Source organism: Trifolium pratense, linkage group LG2, assembly GCF_020283565.1.
Source record: "Trifolium pratense cultivar HEN17-A07 linkage group LG2, ARS_RC_1.1, whole genome shotgun sequence".
Lineage (NCBI taxonomy): Eukaryota > Viridiplantae > Streptophyta > Magnoliopsida > Fabales > Fabaceae > Trifolium > Trifolium pratense.
This window is the reverse complement of record NC_060060.1, coordinates 3,942,109-3,962,974: the sequence shown is the minus strand read 5'-3', so window position 1 is coordinate 3,962,974 and position 20,866 is coordinate 3,942,109. Positions and strand designations below refer to the sequence as shown.

General features: G+C 30.3%; 3 protein-coding genes and 1 non-coding gene across 5 annotated transcripts; 3 read left to right on the top strand and 1 right to left on the bottom strand.

The window, feature by feature from the left end:
• The first annotated feature begins 911 nt into the window (after nt 1-911).
• LOC123905719 (KH domain-containing protein HEN4) lies at nt 912-6,350 on the top strand. Of its 2 annotated transcripts, none has more exons than XM_045955422.1 (8): nt 912-1,173; nt 1,842-2,493; nt 3,004-3,432; nt 3,673-3,930; nt 4,045-4,311; nt 4,400-4,464; nt 5,077-5,144; nt 5,319-6,350. In XM_045955422.1, the coding sequence occupies exons 2-7, from the start codon at nt 1,909-1,911 to the stop codon at nt 5,123-5,125; spliced, it is 1,653 nt and encodes a 550-aa protein (XP_045811378.1). In that variant the 5' UTR covers nt 912-1,173; nt 1,842-1,908; the 3' UTR covers nt 5,126-5,144; nt 5,319-6,350. The 2 variants fall into 2 exon arrangements, with proteins under 2 accessions (XP_045811378.1, XP_045811379.1); XM_045955423.1 differs by having other exon boundaries at nt 1,062-1,173; nt 4,400-4,454.
• Nucleotides 6,351-8,958: 2,608 nt separating this feature from the next.
• On the top strand, nt 8,959-9,061 carry LOC123911973. Its single transcript, XR_006810831.1, has one exon. It is a non-coding gene; the product is annotated as a U6 spliceosomal RNA (small nuclear RNA).
• Nucleotides 9,062-11,138: 2,077 nt separating this feature from the next.
• On the bottom strand, nt 11,139-11,521 carry LOC123905718. Its single transcript, XM_045955421.1, has one exon. The coding sequence runs from the start codon at nt 11,421-11,423 to the stop codon at nt 11,262-11,264; it is 162 nt and encodes a 53-aa protein (XP_045811377.1). The 5' UTR covers nt 11,424-11,521; the 3' UTR covers nt 11,139-11,261.
• A 5,567-nt stretch (nt 11,522-17,088) lies between these two features.
• LOC123905717 (NAC domain-containing protein 92-like) lies at nt 17,089-19,508 on the top strand. The gene is made up of 4 exons (XM_045955420.1): nt 17,089-17,247; nt 17,464-17,690; nt 18,049-18,326; nt 18,667-19,508. Exons 2-4 carry the CDS (start codon nt 17,495-17,497, stop codon nt 19,243-19,245), a joined length of 1,053 nt encoding a protein of 350 aa, XP_045811376.1. The 5' UTR covers nt 17,089-17,247; nt 17,464-17,494; the 3' UTR covers nt 19,246-19,508.
• Nucleotides 19,509-20,866: the final 1,358 nt, after the last annotated feature.

Below are 20,866 nucleotides of genomic sequence, written 5' to 3'. Positions count from 1 at the left end.
TCTCCCTATGAGGTGGGTCAAGCCCAAATGGCTGTTAGGATATTACCCAGTCCAATATATTATCAACTTCTCTAAAATTTCATGTAAATTATCTTATCGGTTCTTTGTCAAAAAAATTATCTTATCGGTCTATTTGAAATAAGATTATAAATTTACTTCTGAACAATCTAACATACAATGCCACTAGATTCAGTCTAATGAAGATGAATTTTTATAAAACGCATGATGTCTTAGGTTCAATACTTAATGACTCTATTGTAAACAGAAAAAATCTAATAAACCAAACCTGACTTAGAAAATAAGTCTATGAACTTGTGCTTTAAATTTTTGACATATTAAAACATTGCGAACCGAGTTTGGCCGAGCCTACTTACACTATTATTATATTATTTTTTTGCGAACTAGATTGTTGCATATCAGTATTCCATGTGACTATTAATTAATTGTTATTACAAAATAAGTAGAGAATCTTGAATTTATCCAAACCTTACATATAATGAGATGCTCTCATAAACTAAAGTTATTTTTACGCAACCAATCGTTAGTTGGTTCAGTGGTGATTGGTGCTGAACTTGGTAGGGAGGACCGCGGTTCGATCCCCCACAACTGCGATCGGGAGGGGGCTGAAACCACTTGATGCCAGAACTGACCCCCGAACCAGATTCAACTGGTGGTGAAAAGCCGAAAAAAAAAAAAGTTATTTTTACGCATATTTACAATTTTTTTTTGTAAGTAGCCTAATGACTAAAAATTCACATTTTAAGATGAATAAATGGATTATCTGAAGTTCGAACTCAGTACTGCATATAAAAGGAAATATCCCACGAAGACATTTACAATTATTTTTTTAAGCAATATTTACAATAATTATGATTATATTTATTTATTGTACATTAATATCATTTTTTGAAAGGGTACATTAATTTATTTTTTTTGGACTAAATATTTTCTTTTCTTTTCTTTAAGATCAAGTATATTTTTTTTTTTGACGCAATAAGATCAAGTATATTTATTTATTTAGTATTTTAATTTTAATTTAATTTTTTTTGCTACCATCATCATTGATATAAGAAGCCACTTTGTCCAACAAAACCTAAAGTGTGACATTACAAAGATTCTCTCTTCAAACGACGAGACGACTTTTGATTCTGCGTTCAAAATCATCTCTCTATCGTAAGCATCCTCAGATCTCACCAATTTTTCATTCAATTTAATATTTTTCTCAAGAATATTTTATTTCAATTTCAACTTTTATTTCAATTTCGTATTCCTAATTCCGTTTTATATTGTTAGTAGAATCACCCATTGATTTGGGGGTTGATTCGTTATCGTAATGTGTGGTTCGTTTTGAAAACCTGAAACCCAAAACGATGTCGTTTTTGCTTAATTTCTTATGCAAAGTTTATAATTTGGATTTTCCTTGTGCAAATTGAAGCACACTGATGTGTTTTTCATGAGATTGATCTAAATCTTTGTTTAAAAATGCAATTTTTATTATTTTTTAAGATTATTTGGTTTATAAATTGTGTTTATGCTGTTTTTATGCAAGATTTAGAGTAAAATTTTATGTTTTTTGTTAGTGTGTTCAAGTTTTATGACATTTCGATGTTGTAGTTTTGTTTGTGTACTTATGCAGAGTAATTTGATTTGTGTAAAAAAGCTTTGAACTCGATGTAGAAGTTGAGAGATTAAGAATTTAATGTGATTGGTTATCAAAGAGATTATTTGGTTTATAAATTGTGTTTATATTGTTGATGAAAGATTTGGAGTGAATGTTGATGTTTTTTAATCTGTTTTTCAAGTTTTTTGACTTTTGGAATTGTTACTTGGAACCTTTGCAGGGTAATTTTCTTTTTGTAAGAAGCTTTGGGTTTGATTTAGAAGCTGGGATTAATATTTTTTTCTGTGATGGGTGGTCAAAGAGAAAGAAGTAATTATGGTAAGCGTCCACGATCTCATTCTGACTATGATGGAGGAAATAAAAGGAGGAATGTAGGTGATGATAGGGATAGGGAGCAGTTTGTGATTACTAAGGATGATACTGTTTTTCGCTATTTGTGCCCTGGGAGAAAGATTGGTAGTATCATTGGTAGGGGAGGTGAAATTGTTAAGCAATTGAGGGTTGAAACTAAGGCTAAGATTAGGATTAGTGAAACTGTGCCCGGATGTGATGAGCGTATTGTTACCGTCTATAGTTCTAGTGATGAGACTAATAACCTTGATGATGGTGGTAAGAATGTGTCACCTGCTGAGGATGCTTTGTTTAAGATTCATGATAGGGTGGTTGCTGAAGATTTGCACAGTGATCAGGAGGAAGAAGGCGGTCCCCAAGTGACTGCTAAGCTGTTAGTGCCGTCTGATCAGATAGGTTGTGTTCTTGGAAAAGGTGGGCAGATAGTTCAGACTTTACGTAGTGAAACTGGGGCTCAGATTCGTATACTTAAGGATGAACATGTGCCTCTGTGCGCCTTGAGATCTGACGAGCTTGTGCAGGTAAACCGGTTGGATTTTCTTAGAATTACACTATAAGCCCCTTGAGATCTGAACGGGTTATTAATTTTTTTTCCTTGTTAACATAACTTTTTATAAGGTTAGTGCGAGTGCCTTAGTGGTTTAATTACTACCTCTATCCCTAAATATATAAGCCCCATTTGTAAAGTAATTTCCCCCGAACATATGTTTAATTTCAATTCCCCCCGAATATATCTTTAATAAGCATCTTGGAAGATGAAAAACCAAAGTTAGACACTTTCATATACAGAAGGGTGTTTTAGGAACATTAATACACAAAATGGACACACTAAATAAACTACCCAATTTTCTTAATATATGTGAAAATTGCAAAATTGGCTTATAATAAGAGACAAAGGGACTGATGTAGTATATTTGTTGCCCGAGTTTTCTTTCTTGTATGAATTTTAGAACACTGTTAAATCTGAGTGGAAAAATGACAGTATATTTGTTGCTTATAATGAGTTTTCTTGATTGGTTATGAAACTCCAGATTTCTGGGGATACTGCAGTTGTGAAAAAGGCTTTGATTCAAATTGCATCTCGACTTCATCTTAACCCTTCCCGCACTCAGCATTTGCTTGCTTCAGCTGCTCCTGCTGTATATCCCAGTGGTGGTTCACTATTGGGTCCAACTTCAGGACCTCCGATTGTGGGCATTGCTCCTCTTGTTGGACCTTATGGGGGATATAAAGGCGACACTGGTGACTGGCCGCCACGATCTATGTACTCGGCTCCGAGGGAAGAAATATCTTCAAAAGAATTTTCAGTTCGATTGGTCTGTCCTACTGGAAATCTTGGTGGCGTGATAGGGAAAGGTGGTGGCATAATAAATCAAATTAGGCAGGATTCCGGGGCAACAATCAAAGTTGATAATTCTGCAAAAGGAGATGAATGCTTGATAACCATTTCAACAAAAGAGGTGAACTATTTATCACCATTCACCAGTGGGCGATTTTTCTTTTTGATTGTATAAAAGTTGTGGTAATGTTTGTACCGGGTTTGTGAGGTTTGATAAAATTTGCTAATTGACATTCCATTGAAAGGGATATGTTATTTCCTAGCTTGCAAAGGGATATGTTATTTACTAGCTTGCAATTTTTGTTTGTCTTCAAAATTTTATTTCTGTTGTATTAATATTTTCTGAGTTTTGCTAATGCAGTTCTTTGAAGAAACTTTCTCTCCAACAATTGAGGCAGCTGTGCTTTTGCAACCCCGATGCAGTGAAAAAAGTGAAAGAGATTCTGGAATCATCTCTTTCACTACCCGTCTGTTGGTATCATCATCAAGAATTGGTTGCCTTATTGGTAAAGGGGGATCTATTATAACTGAGATGAGGAGGCTAACAAAATCCAACATTCGCATACTGTCAAAGGAAAATCTTCCTAAAATTGCTTCTGAAGATGATGAAATGGTGCAGGTAAGAGTATTTTTTTCTCACTTTGTTTGGTAACATTGTCTTCTTAGTTTGATAAAAAATACTAAAATTTTGTCCTATAATGCTGGCTTTGCCTGTATCCGCTTTCTTGATTAGATTTCGGGAGACCTTGATGTTGCCAAAGATGCTCTTGTGCATGTTCTTACACGGTTGAGAGCAAACATTTTTGATAGAGAGGGTGCTGTCTCTCGAGTCCTGCCAGTTGTACCATATATTCCTGCTCCAGTAGATAGCTTAGATGGTCTTAGCTACGACACTAGAGATAGCAAAAGACATGGACGTGGACATTCCTATTCAAGTAGCTATGGAGGATCACATGATTTAGGAGCTGGCGACACTTATGGAAGCTATGGTGGTTCACAGGTACTTCTATATAACGACTTCTTCAAGAGTTCACGTTAATCCATTATTTCTCATCCAATGTTTGTAATATTGTTCCGTTTATCTGTAGCTTGTTGGAAGCAGTGCTTATGGGGCCTATGAAAGTTATTCTCTGGGACGGGATAGTACTGTTTGGTAACCAATCTTCCTCAACTCTGACTTTTTTCTTCACCTTTTCCATTTCTTCATTCCTATCAATATTTGTTGTTGATGAATGAGATAGCTGCTCTGTAGACGTACCTAACAAACAATTTCTAAGATAAATCTTAGATATTGGCTGTGATATTTTTAAGAGCTGGAGCATTTGATTTGGTGCTACTATTGACCTTGTTTGAAACATGTTAGAAGTTTGAAGTTTCTTCATGGAGATCTGATTTGTGTACTATTTATGGGTGCATTTATTTTGCAGAAATGAACTTTTCTAGATTTTTTTTATTTTCATGTATTGTTTGATCTATTATTATTTTTGCAAACCATAAAAGGGGGTGAATGCCTCCCTGTTCACAGAAAAGTGCGAGAATGTCTATAAATATTTGAAAAATATAGTGAAAACAAAATGAAATTTTTCGAATTCAAAATGAAAATAGGAAATGTTTTCTTTTCTCAATCATGCCCTGATTTCCATAATCAAGTTAATATACATTCCAAATTTGTTCATTCTTTCCTGTCTGTGTTTGAAGAGACTACCGTTATATTTTGAGTGTTCTTAAGTTCACCTGTTTTTGATTATTTTGTATTTGTTTGCAGGTTGCCTAGTCAGAACAATGTTTCTAGGAGGAGAAACCATGCTTACTAAACATGATGAGTCTCCCCAGGTAGATTACAATTTTCATAAACCACTTGTCTTTTATTTAGCAACTTCCTATGATATATATATAGGTCAGTCACATTATTATATAAGCGACTGATATCTTAACCTGACCAGCTTCCCGTTTAGAATCTGATGCTCTTGTTTTACCTTTGTTCCCTTTCCCTTACCATCCAAACAGCCGAGATGTGTGAAGCCCGCAGCCTGCCTACTGCCTAAACCAGGAGACCAGATGAACCAGGATTTGACAAATTTATGGCCTACCTTGCCGCATCTACTTAGAGGACCAAACTTATGTGGAGCCTATTAAAATTCGCCATGTCCATTTTACCTTAATTACCAAGCTTGATAACTTATGCTACCAAGAACCTATAAAGCTGGCTTGCCTTTGTTTGTTTTCTTATTGTTCTCGTTCCTTTTGACTTTGGAACTAAGAAACACCACTTAGCTATGATTTCCAGTTGTATACTTTTATTGCCGATTGTGTTTAATTTTTTTTCTTCATATTTCACTGTGAAATTCAATGAAATACTATCTTTGTTGTTATTTGAATTTCATGTGACAAATTTGGTGGAGTTTTGGAGTTATCTATATTGCAGGGTGCCAGTATTTTGCTTGCAATAGATCGTTGTAACCAGGTAAAGGTGTAAGCATTATTTGATTCTGATAATCCCATACTAATGGGCGTTGTTTTGAGTAACCATACTTTCAGTTCAAGGTATTAAAACTGTTGTTAATTATGCTGTTAACTGCACTACCGAAGCTCATAGTCAGTTAGTAGTTTGAGAACAACAATGGTTTGAAAGACATGCATGATTTTTGTTTGAGCTTAATTAGCATTGGCATTCAGCTGCATTGGATAATTTCTCATTTTCCATTTTCTGATTACATGGTATCAATTTATCGGAGTTCGGCTATACAAAATTTTGCTTACAAAAGAAGACGTCTGCTATGCTATCAGGCCATTGGGTCACCTGTTTAGGTCAAAGATCCAAGTCTTTTGATACACTGTCAGTGATTCAATGGCCCCTGTGCAAGTGTGTGTGTGTGTGTCTAGTGTTACTTCTATAGTAGTTTTTCAAGTATTTGTTTGGATTAAGTCGTCCAAGGATGCTATCAACCAAGTTTCTCTTGGTCTTTCACTTCTCCAAGTAGTTAGATAATGTTAACATGTCACTTTTTTGGTTGTCATTATATTGATTGCTTTTACTTGCATATTTGTAATTTTAAACTGAATGCGACTCGATTTATTCTGTGCAACTCATTTGGGGCTGGCTTTTGAGGTATAAATATACGTAGTTGGATACTGATGAACAATTTGGTTTATCATGTTCTCAATATTGTTTTATCATCTCGTTTTCTGCTAGCTTGGTATATTGCATCGATCTGCAGAGTGTATAAAATAAATCATTTGTGGACTTCGACACACTGTTGTCAAATAGTAGCTATAGCAGCGCGATACATCACTATGGTGTATTGGAATTTTAGCAAATCGCCATTGTTCCAAGATACGTTAATTAGTACAAAGTGTTGGCAAATAAAGCTGTAACGACGATATAGGACTAAAGCATAATGAAATTTGAACTAGGCACTATTTCCTACGAATCCATGATCTTCATCACAACATTGCTTCAAACGATCAGGTTTGATTAGATTCTAGATATTTTAGTACAGTACATTTAATGATTGACCAATGTTATGTTAAAGGCAACAAAAAGAAATGCATGAAAATTTGACAAATTAATGTTGAACCAATTAGAAAAAGAGAGATATGTTGGTGGCCATAGAAAGATATTAGTCAATCATATTCTGCCAAAGCTATGTTTATGCAATGACAACTTGTTCTTGGTAGCATTTTGTTTTTTAAATTTAATAGTGACATGGCTAATGATTCTCTCAAGCTGTTGTAATCTGCCATGATATATTTGATGAATTTTCAACTGAGCTTAATTTCAAACAGGAAAAGGATCAATTTTTCAATTGGGCATTTTATGAAATGCCAGTAGATGAAAATTAGAAAATATTACAACTAAAGAGTCAAGATGAATGAGCCTGTTAACATAATCTTCGTTATTTATCATTATTAAAATAGTAAAAAAAAATCATTATTAAAAAAAAATTAAACTAATAACCGTCATATAATGATATGAACGTACTTTGCACAAAAAAATAGGACATAGCAAAGTTGTTTGAAGGGATATCTTAAAAAAGTATGTAGTGGTGTTATCTCTGAAGAGTGGTGTTAAATTTTTTAGGAAGAGTTTGTCATTTATTTGATACTCACAAGGTTTAAGGGATTAGTTTTTGCAGTTGCATGTAGAGGATATTTTGTTTACGCAAAAAAGAAAATAATAAAAATTGATGGAATGCATGGTATGCTATATACAATCATACAAAAAAACAAAAACAAGTACTCTGTATTTTCTGAGGTAAAATTCAAACATCTGCAATAACATTCAATCCCTTTGTCTTTATGGCTAAATGTAGTAAATAACATCCACCTAACTCAATGAACAGTGTACTTTTTTTTTCTTTCATTTCATCAACTTAATAATCAATATTCAATAGTACATATTTTTTAAGTGTGATGTAGGAGCCTAGTTCTCTTAATTGACACATTATAGATGTGATATTATAAGCTTACTCAGAAGTGGGGATGCATCTAATAAATTTCTCATTATTTCTTGGATTCTCCACCCATGCAAAGTCACATCTAGCTATAAGAAACCTCCACATTACTCATTTTTAATCAATTTTCCTTTATATAAAGGAAAAGTATTGGACAGTTATAGTACTGTTCCTTCTGCAGGGATCCTAAAAACTTATTAATGCAGTTTCAGTTGGCAACTTGCCATTACCATGTCAAGTAGTATAAACAATTTGTTTATATAAATCTTATCAGAATGTTGTCTATGCTTCAAACCTCATTCGGCTATTTTCTGTCAAGAAAGTTCTTGGTGTCCAATTGGCTTCTCCTTCTCTACTTGTTACCTTAGATACCCCCTATGAGAATGAATCCATGTGTGTTTTTGTCAAATATGAAAAGGGTCTTTTCTTCTCATTTTTATAGGGAATGTTGTCTTCCTCATTTGGGGAAAAGTTCCCTAAAGTCTTGTAGTTCTGTTATTATTATGGCAGTATAGACACTATTTGATTGGTTACACTACTAATCATTGTTTTATGCAAGAATGATTAAGTTCTAGTTTGAACTTTTTTTTTTGTCTTAACCCTCGAGTTCCTGGTGAAAAAGAGTCTTGATAATGCTTATGCAAATGTCGTCTAATGTCTTGCATGTGGGAATGAGGTCATATATGCAGCCAAGGATGACTTGCCGGAAAACTATTTCGATAATTTTATGACCCAAATTAAATCATGTGGACAGCCAAGGCTCCTAAACTGAGTTTGCACTAAAAGTATATGTCTTATTGTTTTTATGCAAACTTAGTTTAAGAGTCTTGCAACTGAAACAACTAGCTAGACGTTGTAAGTTCAATGTGACTAGTTGTCCGGCAAGTCGTCTATGGCTACATGAAGGCCTCCTTTTTTCATGCTAGATTTTTGATGATGATATATTTATACACATTTTGGAATGACCAATGGTGAGGTAGGACACACAAATAGTATCTAAAAACAATATATATAATTTGTTGGTTCTTTGATTTTATTAACTTGTTGGATTTTGCAGGTATATTTCATCATTTTGTCAATGCTTCAAGTGGTTACCTTCTTATTGTTGCTTAAAATTTAAAATATCAGCATAGTGACTAGGGTAATGTTTTACAAGCATTTCCATTTGTTTCTTGTTTTTTATTTTTATTATTGTCCCTTCAAAGACATTTGATAAAATTGGAATAATATAGAAAACATTAGCATGACCCCTGCACAAGGCTGACACACACAAATTGAGAAATAGTGTTTTTATTATTCAGTTTAGGGGATATCTGTTTTTTTTTTCTGCTTAAGTAGCTTAGGGTCCATTTATTTTTAGTATTTTCTTTCCATTTCCACCAATAAAATAAACATTAGAAAAGAGATCATGGAAGTGTTTGAAAATAAATTTTATGAATAGATTGAATATCTTCAAATGTATATGATTTTAATAACATGTTTGGTTTCACGTCATCTTTGTTTGTGCTGATTGCACCATGAATAAACTCTCTAAAGCGAGGTTTCCAACTAAACGTGCGGTGGTATTGTGTTTCCTTGTTTCAGAAACACGCTAAATTTTAGACCGAATTACTTTTTATCACTTCTAGTCAAACTCGTATTTAAATGTAACTAACGCATAGATGCATTCAAAGAAACCAAAATGACCATGATATTATGAAGATACAATTTGTGGCTTTTGGTTAACGCAAACATCGAGTAGTTCACAATTGTGAAGAATTGTTATAGCGAATATCATGAATCGACAAATGCTTTATTTTAATTGGGTCCTTTATGGTAAGTGGGTGTCGACTTTCAGGTCACCCCACTTTGTATGGTGATGCATGTGCTATTAGTGTTTCGTGATGCTTTGTGAGAACATCATTCGTAAGAAATAGCAATGCTCTTTATAAATCACCGAGACATGATTTTCTCTGACATAAACCAAACTAAACCTAACCCAATATTTTTTCTATAATGAAAATAAATTGTGATCACAAAAACAGAATTGCCTCAAAATTGTTATGTTGAGTAAAACATGTTCTATTTTTAGAGATAAAGTATGCTTTATGTCCTGCAACTTTATGCTGTTATGATGGACACAAATTTAATGCAACCTGTTAGACATAGCTTCCCTGTATATCAACAATCAATGTTCTCACATGTATAATCTCTCTAAAAAAAAAAAAAACTTATGTTCTCACATTTATATAGCTAGGTGCAAGCGCATCGGAAAATCACACACACAATTATGAATTATGGAATTTAAACGTGGTAAAAATGTTCAACCTAATAGTGTTTTTTTTAAACAAAGTTCAACCTAATAGTTAAAATTTATTTGTGTTGTTTTTGAGAAATCGAAACTAATTAATTTCATTCATTAGAAAATTTTCAACTGTCATAGGGTAGTATATAAAAAACATAGGACACATAAAAAATAGAGGTCTTCTAAAGGTGTGAGCGATTATTATTCATTTCTCTATTAACAAACGCCACAAGATATTTATTTTTAGATTTTACTTCATCTTGGAATAAAAGTTATCTAACCTTAATTTTGTTAGTTGTCATGTCCCTTCTATGCATTGAATTATAGCCAAAAAAATAAGTTGTCTTTTCTGAATGCCAATGGCTGTTAGAAGTGTTTGACCAAATGAAGCACTCATAAATGCTAAATATAAAATGATTTTTTTTAAAATATTACGTAAATGCTTTCGAGATAAAAATTAATAATTTCCTCCATCCCAAAATATAAGAACTAGTTGACCACTGTACGCACACTAATGCATAACTTTGATTACAAATATTTTTAATTGTCCATTAGTAAAAATTATAGAAATTTGATACTCGTCGAAACAAATCAAACAAGATCCTATAAGATAATATTTACATTTATATACTTTTAGAAAAATATGGTCAAAACAAAACATATAAATAGTGCATTTAATCAAATAAGGTCTTATAAAATGGGACGGAGGGAGTAATATTTTATGGGATTAATAATAGTATAATCTTAAAAGTAGTGAATTTAATATCTTAAAATTTTTAAAAAATGTTTTTTATGTTTTCTTTGACAAAAAAAAAACTTTTTTACTTAAATTTTTACTTTTGTTCTATTTTTGTTTCCTTAACCATTGTCCAATGTTTATGTTTAACATGATTTTTTCTTACTTCCTATGAATAAAAGCTATAATTTCCAACTCTCCAAATATAAATATTTTCCACCAACTAGACAAATAAAATATAACAGAGGAACTCAAAATAAAAATAATTTCTCCTTCAACCCTTCATAGACCAATATTAAATTTTTTTTTTGACGAATATTTAACTTAAACTAAAAATATGGAAGAAGAAAAAATAGAAGAAAACTTGCAAAAAAAATATTAAAATACCCTATTAAAGGCTTATTACACATAAAATTGTAAAATTCATGGATCTAAAGGAAGGGGAAATTGAAGGAGAAAATATAAACAAAGATAAATTACAAAGATATGAAACCTTCTCCTACGAGCAATCCCAACATGAGAACAAGGAGACCAATTGTGATTGATTGACTTGGTGATATGAAGGTTTGTGAGTAAGCAAATAAGGTAAAAGCTGCACCAATTAATCCAATCAGAAGTGCCTTCATTTGTTGCTTCATCTTCTCTTTTAGTTGATAGATTTGATCTTGATCAAGATGTTAATCTTTGTGTCAAAGTTTTGATGGTTTGCTAATGTTTAATTTTGCATCAAAATATATCTTTTATATTATTCTTTCTTCCAAAGTCAACGCTTGTATGAGGAGATGATAATATCTAATAAGCATATAATAATATTATTAGATTGATAATTGATCCAGTTGACAATAAAATATTCCCTCAAATGAAATTGGTTAGGTGACAAGAGAGGCATTTGTAAAAAAAAATTATTTTGCGAACAAAATAATCAATTCTAAAAGTTTTCATCTATTGATAAAAGAAGTTAAAATCTACTTCAAAGGATAAAAGTTTTCATATATTTTATTAATAAATTATATAACATTATTTTGCAACATAATAATAACTTTTAAAGATTTTCATCTATTTTATTATGATTAACAAATCGAAATTAGTGTATTATTTTAATAAAAAAAACTCTAAAAACTAAGCACTAAGTTATGAGTATGTCTAATATAGGGCTCTACATATTGGTCAAATGGCCGACCTTTACAAAAAAAAAAAACGAATTTTAGAATAAAAAAAATGAAGAATAAAATCAATCTTTTATTAAAAATATTATATGTAAAAACTTTTTTTTGAATGACAAATATATATATATATATATATATATATATATATATATATATATATATATATATATATATATAGGGGAGAGATCAAATTACACCGGTGTAACATTTGAATAATGTTACACCGCTCAATAACGCTTTAACGAATACAAATTTTACAAAATTCACCGTTGGATGAAAAATTTATATCGTATAGATCATCTATGTTAAATTTTTTAAAAATTTAAAATCGTTTGATATGTTATTGAGATAGATCAAGATTAAAGGTATTAAATAAAAACGCATAAACCATTAATCTTAATCGTTCTTTTTTAGTAATTTATGATAACAAAAAATTTGTAATAAATTAAAATGATGAAATACTTAAAACTACATTTTAAGATAAACTATTTACACCAATTTTTTATTTGAAACTTGTTGAATATGTTGATTGTTGTATTGTTGTTGGAGGTCCCACATTGCTTAGGTTTCCGGGACGTGAAGTGTATAAATATGTGAGGGCAACCTCACCCTATGAGCTAGCTTTTTGGGTTGAGATCTAAGCGTATTTAACATGGTATCATTGCCGAGTTAAGGACTGCAATATGGACATTTGACCCATGACCACGCAAGACGTGAGAGTGAGTGTTGAATATGTTGATTGTTGTGTTGTTGTGTTGGAAGTCTCACATTGCTTAGGTTCCCGGGAAGTGAATTGTATAAATATGTGAGGGCAACCTCACTATATGAGCTGACTTTTGGGGTTGAGATCCAAACATATTTAACAAAACTTTTATAAAAAAATCTTTGTTGAAATTTCTTTAACAAAAAAACAATACACCATAAAAATCATTTTTATAAAGTTTTAAAACAAACTCACCCTAAATTACTTCTACTTGGAAAAAAAGTTGACATAGAAAGGATGCAATTTATTGTTTTGTAAAGCGGACACTAGAAAAAAAATAAAAAATAAATTAAAGACGGTATACATACGATACGAGAGATCCTATTAGATTTTCTTGTGAACAAAAACTATGAATAAAAGTTATAGGAATTAATACACCAACCAAAATTATAGATTAACTTTGCCAAAAAGTAACTATGAGAAATCAACTAGTTTATCCGATTCATGAGATGAGAGAAAGGTACCTATAAGAATTACTAAAAATAATTTGAATTCAAGACACACTTCAACTCTTTCTTCTATTTTTTATTAAACATACGATTGGGTTCATAAAGTTACCTCGACCCTTGTTTAGGAATATTATGACTTTGATTGGACACATTCCATGAATCTTATACCTAGCACACTTTTGTTTCATGAAATATGTATCTCAAAGCAATAAATTAAAGAGCAAAATTCATTGATTCATACTGAATCATTTATAAGCAACTAAAAATGAGTGATAACAAATTTAGTGTATTTAGTCAAAAAAAGAAAAAAAAAATTTAGTGCATGTAATTAGAGTTGGATATATAGCTCATTCAATGAGTGATACCAACTGCTTTTTAACATACTCTTCCGAATGAGAAGTTCTAACAAATACTCTATTTTTTCCTTCATTATTATTAACCATTTTATATTTTTTTATAAACAAAAGTTGTTCTCATAAACTTATACCCAAATATTTGTGTGGCAGTACATCTCGTTTATTTTTCAAATATCCTATTAATTTTATCTAATTTGTGATTATGATAGTTTACGGACAATGAGTAATATTATTATTTTATACTTTTATTGGTAGAAGATGCATGAACAACATGGAACAATCCTCCAATGTACTAATTATTAGGTATGGCCTAATTACCTCACAATAGAAACCCTTACATTCCCCACATTCCAATTTAGGCTTCAAATCTCATATTGTTAGAATATAAAAAAAATGTTTCACCACATTAATATTTTTAATGGAATCAGGTCTCAATATAATCTTAAAGAGTTGTCCTGTCGAGTCCCTTATTTTTTAGCAGATCAAACAGACTCATAATCTTAAAGAATTATGATATGTATAAAATGTTACAAATATTGAACTATTAAAGGGACCAAACACCGTTACCACTTGGCCGATTGAGATTTCTTAATCCACCAATCAATTAATATTCACAATTTAGATATAAAAAATATTATTAGATAATAGTGCAAAGAGATTTTGTAATGTCATTAGAAATAAAATTTGTTTAATTTAATATTTAAAATGTGGTGCAAATGGAGTCAGATTAGTACTGCGCTTCCATACCCATTTAGTTTTCAGATAATTATACATATTTTATGAGTGTGATCAAATGCAATTTATTTAGTCACGTGATCATGTAAAAATATCTCTGTATATTTCTCTGTATTTGTGTTCGTACACATAACGTGGAAGTACACCGTAGTATGTATGTATATGTCTGAATAGAGGAAGCAGGTTGTTCACACACTGAATCAAATAAATGAACACGATTCAATAATGTTGTTACTTTTCTTTGAACCAATAAGAACTCCATACGTGGTATTATTAGGTTTCACTCATTGTCAAACATTTGTTGTCTAATCAAACATTCAAAGATCTTAGTAGATGTTGACTTTGTTTATAAAAGATTCAATGTCTACCGTTTGATGACTTTGAATTTGATCAATGAACTTGTCTAGTCTTACTGAAACTTCCAATTATAGCCAATGCTGGCATGCTTATTTTTGTTAAATCAATTTTCACTTTCCTCAAAATGGAAATGGTTTAGTTAGTGTTGATGTGATATTATTGGCAAATTAAGCTAATTGTAAACTTTTTATAAACTAATCTTTTGTATCATCGAGCACTAATTATTGTGTCATCATCATCTCACTTTTAAAGTATTTAAGCTTCATTTTTTAAAATAATGTGAAACTTAATTTGCTTCCCACTTGTCACAATAATCTCCTCAAGTGTGAGCAATTCAATCATTATGCATTTATGCTTCACCTCAAGCGAAAACTTTTTTATCCATACAAATCTATTAATACACATATGATATTTTATGAGTATAAATAATATATATAATTAATATTATAAGACCTCGAAATTTTGAAATGATGCCCTAAAAAATTTGAGGCCCGAGGCCATCGCACACCCTGCACATGTGTGCAGGCCGGGCCTAAATACACTTGCGCCACCGTTAGCCGCACTCAATGAGACTCAATGTGGTGTCTAACATGCACAAGTGTGTCAAGTGTTCCAAGGTGCATATATAAGTAATGAATAATATTATAACGAATACGAATTTTACAAAATTCATCGTTGGATTGAAAATTTATATCATATAAATCATACATAATTTTTTTTTAAAGAAATTGAAAATCATTTGATATGCTATTAAGATCAATGAAGATTAACGGTATTCAATAAAAATCCATACACCGTTAATTTTGACAGGTGTGAATAATATATAGAATGATTTTCGATTTCTTTAAGAAAAATTATGGATGATCTATATGATAATATTCAACGAAAATTTTATAAAATTCGTATTCGTTATAATAATATCCTTAACTTGCACACCGTGAAAAACTTAAAGGACTTGTGCATTGTAGACACCACATTTTTTTTTTGTCGATAGACGAAATGACAAAGCCATTAAAAACTCACACACACAAAGTGGAGTGACCGGGGTTCGAACCCCGGTCCTGACGTTCGACACTAGCAATTTTAACATTTCTATCAGTTTAGCTAAAATTTGTGGACGACACCGCATTTAACTTAGATATTAATACCAAAATAATTTGATTATTTATTATATAAAGTACTTAAATAGTCTGCGATACAAAGACACCCAATATGCGCTTGTGTAAGGTTATATTATTTCTTAAGGTACAATGTCCTTTTTCCTTTCTTAATGATAAATTAAACCAACTTTATGAGTAATTATATTAAATTTAATTCTTTTTATAATTAAGACATTGAACTAAAGTGATTAATGAGTTCTCTCTAAGTCGAATTGTTCATAAAAATCTAAATTCAATTCGTGGTAGAAATAATGTTTGACTAAATTATACTTACCCCACTACTTAAGTCTTAATTATTAGGACCTCTTCTCTTAAAAACGAGTGAGTTAACACCTAAAAATTAATATACCAAAAAATTCTTAGTCTTAATATTTTTTTTTTGGTACAATCTTAATTGTAATTCTTATTACTAACTATTTTATTTTTTCTACAAATATTTTTTCTTTTATTTTATGTAACTACAAATAACTTTCTTTGTCGTGTAGAGCTTTACGATGAATGAATAGAATTCACATATTTGTCGTTTATCACTTTCTTCTCAAAGATAACTAGAACTTCTAAACTAACAGCTCTTCTTTTGTTTTTTTTAGTTTCACACACTTTATGTACTTTTGAGTGGATAACATCTACAGGATGAGGTGGATATTTAATCATATATATTGCTCAATGTTTGTATATTCTTATTTCTTGGTAAAAAGAAGGTGTACTTTTAGGATAAATATCATCATCTTTTTTTGGTCAATAAATAATTAAATATCAACATCTAGTACTATGTACTATAAGAATAATAGAGTACAAACTCATTTTGTTAATTTAGATTGGAGATACAGCTTCTCCATTTTGACAATGACATTACGTACTTCGGGGTTCGAACTCCGGACACTTCATTTATTCATCTTTAAAGTGAAATTTTTAACCACTAAACTACTAGATAAAATAAATATACAATATAGTTTAAATTATTTTATTTTTCTTAAAAGAAATAGCATACGGATAACATAAAATTAATGGGCTACATCCAATGTAATTAAATTCACTAAGGTAAGAGATAATACTCTAATCAATTAAATTTTTCCTATAGTTATACGCCAATTACTACAGCTATGACATCATGAAAAAAACACCGTGACATAAAAACAGTTACGTGAAAACTCAAAATTTTGGTGAAGTGTTCCTAGTCAAGTTTTCAAGAACAACAAAAAAAGTTAAACTTAAAATAAACGTGTAAAAGGACAATTTTTGAAACAAGATGGCAAGGTTCTTTGAATCCTAAAATGAAAATCAAGTATTTAAGGAGTTATGTTCCTCACACACAACACTGTCTTTTCTTAACAACCTCAAATTCCTCAAAAATCTTTCTCTCTTCATTCTTTCTTTTCCCTTATCTTCTAAATCATTTTACACACATTCTTAGTAAAATTATTGTTACACAAACAAAATATTTTTTCTTCATCCTTATCTAATCTCTCTTGAAAGGTTGGTTGGTTACATTTTTTTCCTTCAAAAAATTTCATGTATTATTATAATAATTCTAAATTCAAAGTCTTTTGTGGGGTGTGTTTGATTTTTGAGTGTGTTGATTGATTTTAATGTTTAATTAATTATTTTTTTTAATTTATTGTTTTGTTGTTAGCATATCAAGTTGAAATTAATGTGATTCTTATGTTTTAACTAGTTTGTTTAATGAAACAGGAGTTATAAATTTAGTGTGTTATTAATTATTATGGATGCAATGGAGAAAAATTCAAGATATGTAAAGAGTGATAAAAAAATTGAATTGCTACCTGGATTTAGGTTTCATCCAACAGATGAAGAACTCATAACTCATTACCTATCTCAAAAAGTTCTTGATAATTGCTTTTGTGCTATTGCCATTGGAGAAGCTGATTTGAATAAGTGTGAACCTTGGGATTTGCCTTGTAAGTCTCTCTTTCCATTACTTATATTTCATATTTATTTTTCTTCTAAGGTTTTCGCATCAAGGTTTAAAACCGATATGCAAACACGATATAATGTTTTTTTTTATTTTTATTCTGCTTCCTTAAATCAATCGCAAAACAATACTATCATTTTAGTTGTATCAGTTGTATCTAACCGCAAATTTTGATAATATATAATATATATAAAGAATTGTAACATAAATTGTAGATGAATACACCGTATTTGACTGTATTTTTTTTTTGCAATATAAAGAATTATAACACGACTGCGAATAATTTTTTTTCTTAGTATTTTAATTTTGTGTATCTAATTTTTTATTTTTTTTAAATGGTGTAGGGAGGGCCAAAATGGGTGAGAAGGAGTGGTATTTTTTTTGTATGAGGGACAGAAAATATCCTACCGGTCTAAGGACAAATAGGGCCACAAATGCTGGATATTGGAAGGCAACAGGTAAAGACAAAGAAATATATAGAGAAAAGACACTAATTGGAATGAAGAAGACACTTGTTTTCTACAAAGGAAGAGCTCCTAAAGGTGAAAAAACAAATTGGGTCATGCATGAATACAGATTAGAAGACACATATACTTTGCAAACTATATCCAAAAAAGCTATGGTAAGTTTATATTTCTTTTCTATAATTTTTTTACTATAGAACTTTGGTTTTAAATTGTAGTTGCAAATTTGCAATCACACACGTGATTAAGCTGCAAACTTTTATATTGTGATATAAAATGTAACCGATGCAGTTGAAATTGTGGTTCTGAAGAAATCAAAATCTTATATGTATTTTTTTGACAATAACATACGCGAACTGCAATTTATAACCATCGTTTAAATATATTTAGTTTTTATGTTTTTTTTTTCTTTGCAAAATATATCCACTAGGTGAATTTAGTTTTTTTTTATTTTTTATTTTTTTAATGTTTTTAAATTTTGTTATGGTTTGTTTTCAGAAGGAGTGGTCTATATGCAGAGTGTTTGAGAAAGGGTATTGTGGAAAGAAAATGCATATTCAAGATTTGGTAAGCTTCAATTCAATTGGAAAAGAACAACTACCTCAATTGATGGATTCACCACCATACAATAGTGAAACAAAAAATACTATTGGAGATTCATCACATGTGACATGTTTGAGTGATCCTAACCTAATTGATTATAATCAAAGGACACAAGATATTGACAACAACATAGTTTATGAAACTCCAATGTTAGCATCTTCATATTCTTCAAACCCTTCTTATGGTAATAGTATTTCCCCTACCTCATGGGCCCCTACTTTGTCACACAAATCAAAACAAATTGGAAATTCACATTCTTCAGATTGTTATATAGTTCAAGAACAATCCATGTTGAATGAAAATAATGGAACAAGTACAAAGACAAAAAATAAGAAAGCTCAAGAATGTGACTTTGATGTTGACATTTCATCTATGATGTACAACAATGAAATATTTCAAAGACCATATGTGAGTGAAGAATATTCATCAGATTCAATAGGACATTTTGAAAGTGGTTATCTATGGAATTTTTGAAGATTATGTTTCGAAGATATTTGGCAGTTTATGATAAAGAAAATTTAAACAAAAAAATAAAATAATTTAGGAGTTAACTTTATTATCATACATGTAAATTAATTGAAGGCAATGTTATCATACATGTAAATTAACTTTATGGGAGTGAAGTGAATGTACTACTACAAACTTAATTGCCTTTTTTGGTATAGTTTTCAAAAGTTGTATTGCTTGACAATTTTATAAAAGACTAAAATATATTTTTGGCCGTTTATATTCTTTTTATTTATTTTAATTTTTTCTTAACTTTTAAAAAGTTTAATTAAATCTCTTATCATACTTTTTATTTTCATCTTGATCTCTTAATTACTTTCGATAGGTCCTTATATATATGTATTTGTTTTGTTCTAAAGTGGTATAAGATAAAGGACAATATACATTATTTATGAAATTAAAATTATAGTAGTGCTATATATATATATATATATATATATATATTACATTTCAAATTCAATTAATCGAGCTTTAACTTAATCAAGAAACTTGATTAGTAATTTTCTTAAGGGAAAACTTAATTAGTGTTAAGAAATATGTGGACCTCAATTAGTAAACGCTCCCTTTTTAATGAATTTGGTAGCATTAGATAGTTTGGTATATTAGTATAACATTAGTTAGTTATGATATGCAAAATTAAAGTACATGTATCATGTTCCCAATTTGATTAATAACATGAACAAGAATAAATTCTTGTACCAAAAAAAAAAAACAAGAATAATTTCAAGGCCATAGAAACACTGAACCTTTTGGAAAAGGAAAAAAGTTAGCACCAAAAACACTAACATAATGTTTCAATTAAATAAGGCTTATTTTTGTTGACTACTACTTGATTCATTATACTAAAATTTTGTGTAGATGTCGCTTATTATGATTACAATAGATAAGTATTGTTTGGTGACTTGGGAATTATTTTATAGGAGAATTCAAAGCACTTAAATTTATTTATATGAAAAGTGGCTAATTAGATTCTTCAAATAAAATCTATGTTATGGCTTCTGATCATTGGAGGAGGTTGTTTTCATCTTTCTATGATATACTAGTATTCTTTAGTAGAAAGTTGAGTAGAAATTGAAAGTTTGAATGAGTAAGACTTGTACCAAATGGAGTATAAAGATTTAAATTGTTTTTATCCCAAATTCCCTATATTGTAAAAATTGTATAAAGTTTACTCAACAACAAGTCTCACATATACGGTAACAATTGAATGTTGCATATTTTGGATTTTTTCTAAAATTCAATTACAATCTAAAAATTGATAGTTTAAGGGGGCAATTAGCATAGTTTATTTAAAACTTTTTTAACTTTATGCTTTTTTTAGGAAATATTTTTTTAAACTATCCTTTGATAATTTGGAAGTATTTACCAAACAACTATTGATTATAAGTTAATTGCAGGTGTCATATGCTATGTGGCATATTTTCATTATTATTATGTAATTAAATACCTCCAAATTATCAAAGGATAGAGTAATATCAACCATTAAGAAATCTTATCCTTATCCTTATCTTATAATTTGAGTCTTTGATACCCTAGTTCTGATACTCCGTTTAGGTCACAATTTAAAATTATTCACAACTCTTAAAAA

Bases quoted from the DNA above. Each gene is read 5' to 3' on its own strand.
- LOC123905719 (XM_045955423.1), top strand. From the start codon at position 1,909: ATGGGTGGTCAAAGAGAAAGAAGTAATTATGGTAAGCGTCCACGATCT. The intron at 3,931-4,044 runs GTAAGAGTATTT...TTTCTTGATTAG, and splicing joins AAGATGATGAAATGGTGCAG to ATTTCGGGAGACCTTGATGT. The intron at 4,312-4,399 runs GTACTTCTATAT...GTTTATCTGTAG, and splicing joins GAAGCTATGGTGGTTCACAG to CTTGTTGGAAGCAGTGCTTA.
- LOC123905718 (XM_045955421.1), bottom strand. From the start codon at position 11,423: ATGAAGCAACAAATGAAGGCACTTCTGATTGGATTAATTGGTGCAGCT.
- LOC123905717 (XM_045955420.1), top strand. From the start codon at position 17,495: ATGGATGCAATGGAGAAAAATTCAAGATATGTAAAGAGTGATAAAAAA. The intron at 17,691-18,048 runs GTAAGTCTCTCT...TAAATGGTGTAG, and splicing joins TGAACCTTGGGATTTGCCTT to GGAGGGCCAAAATGGGTGAG. The intron at 18,327-18,666 runs GTAAGTTTATAT...GTTTGTTTTCAG, and splicing joins CTATATCCAAAAAAGCTATG to AAGGAGTGGTCTATATGCAG.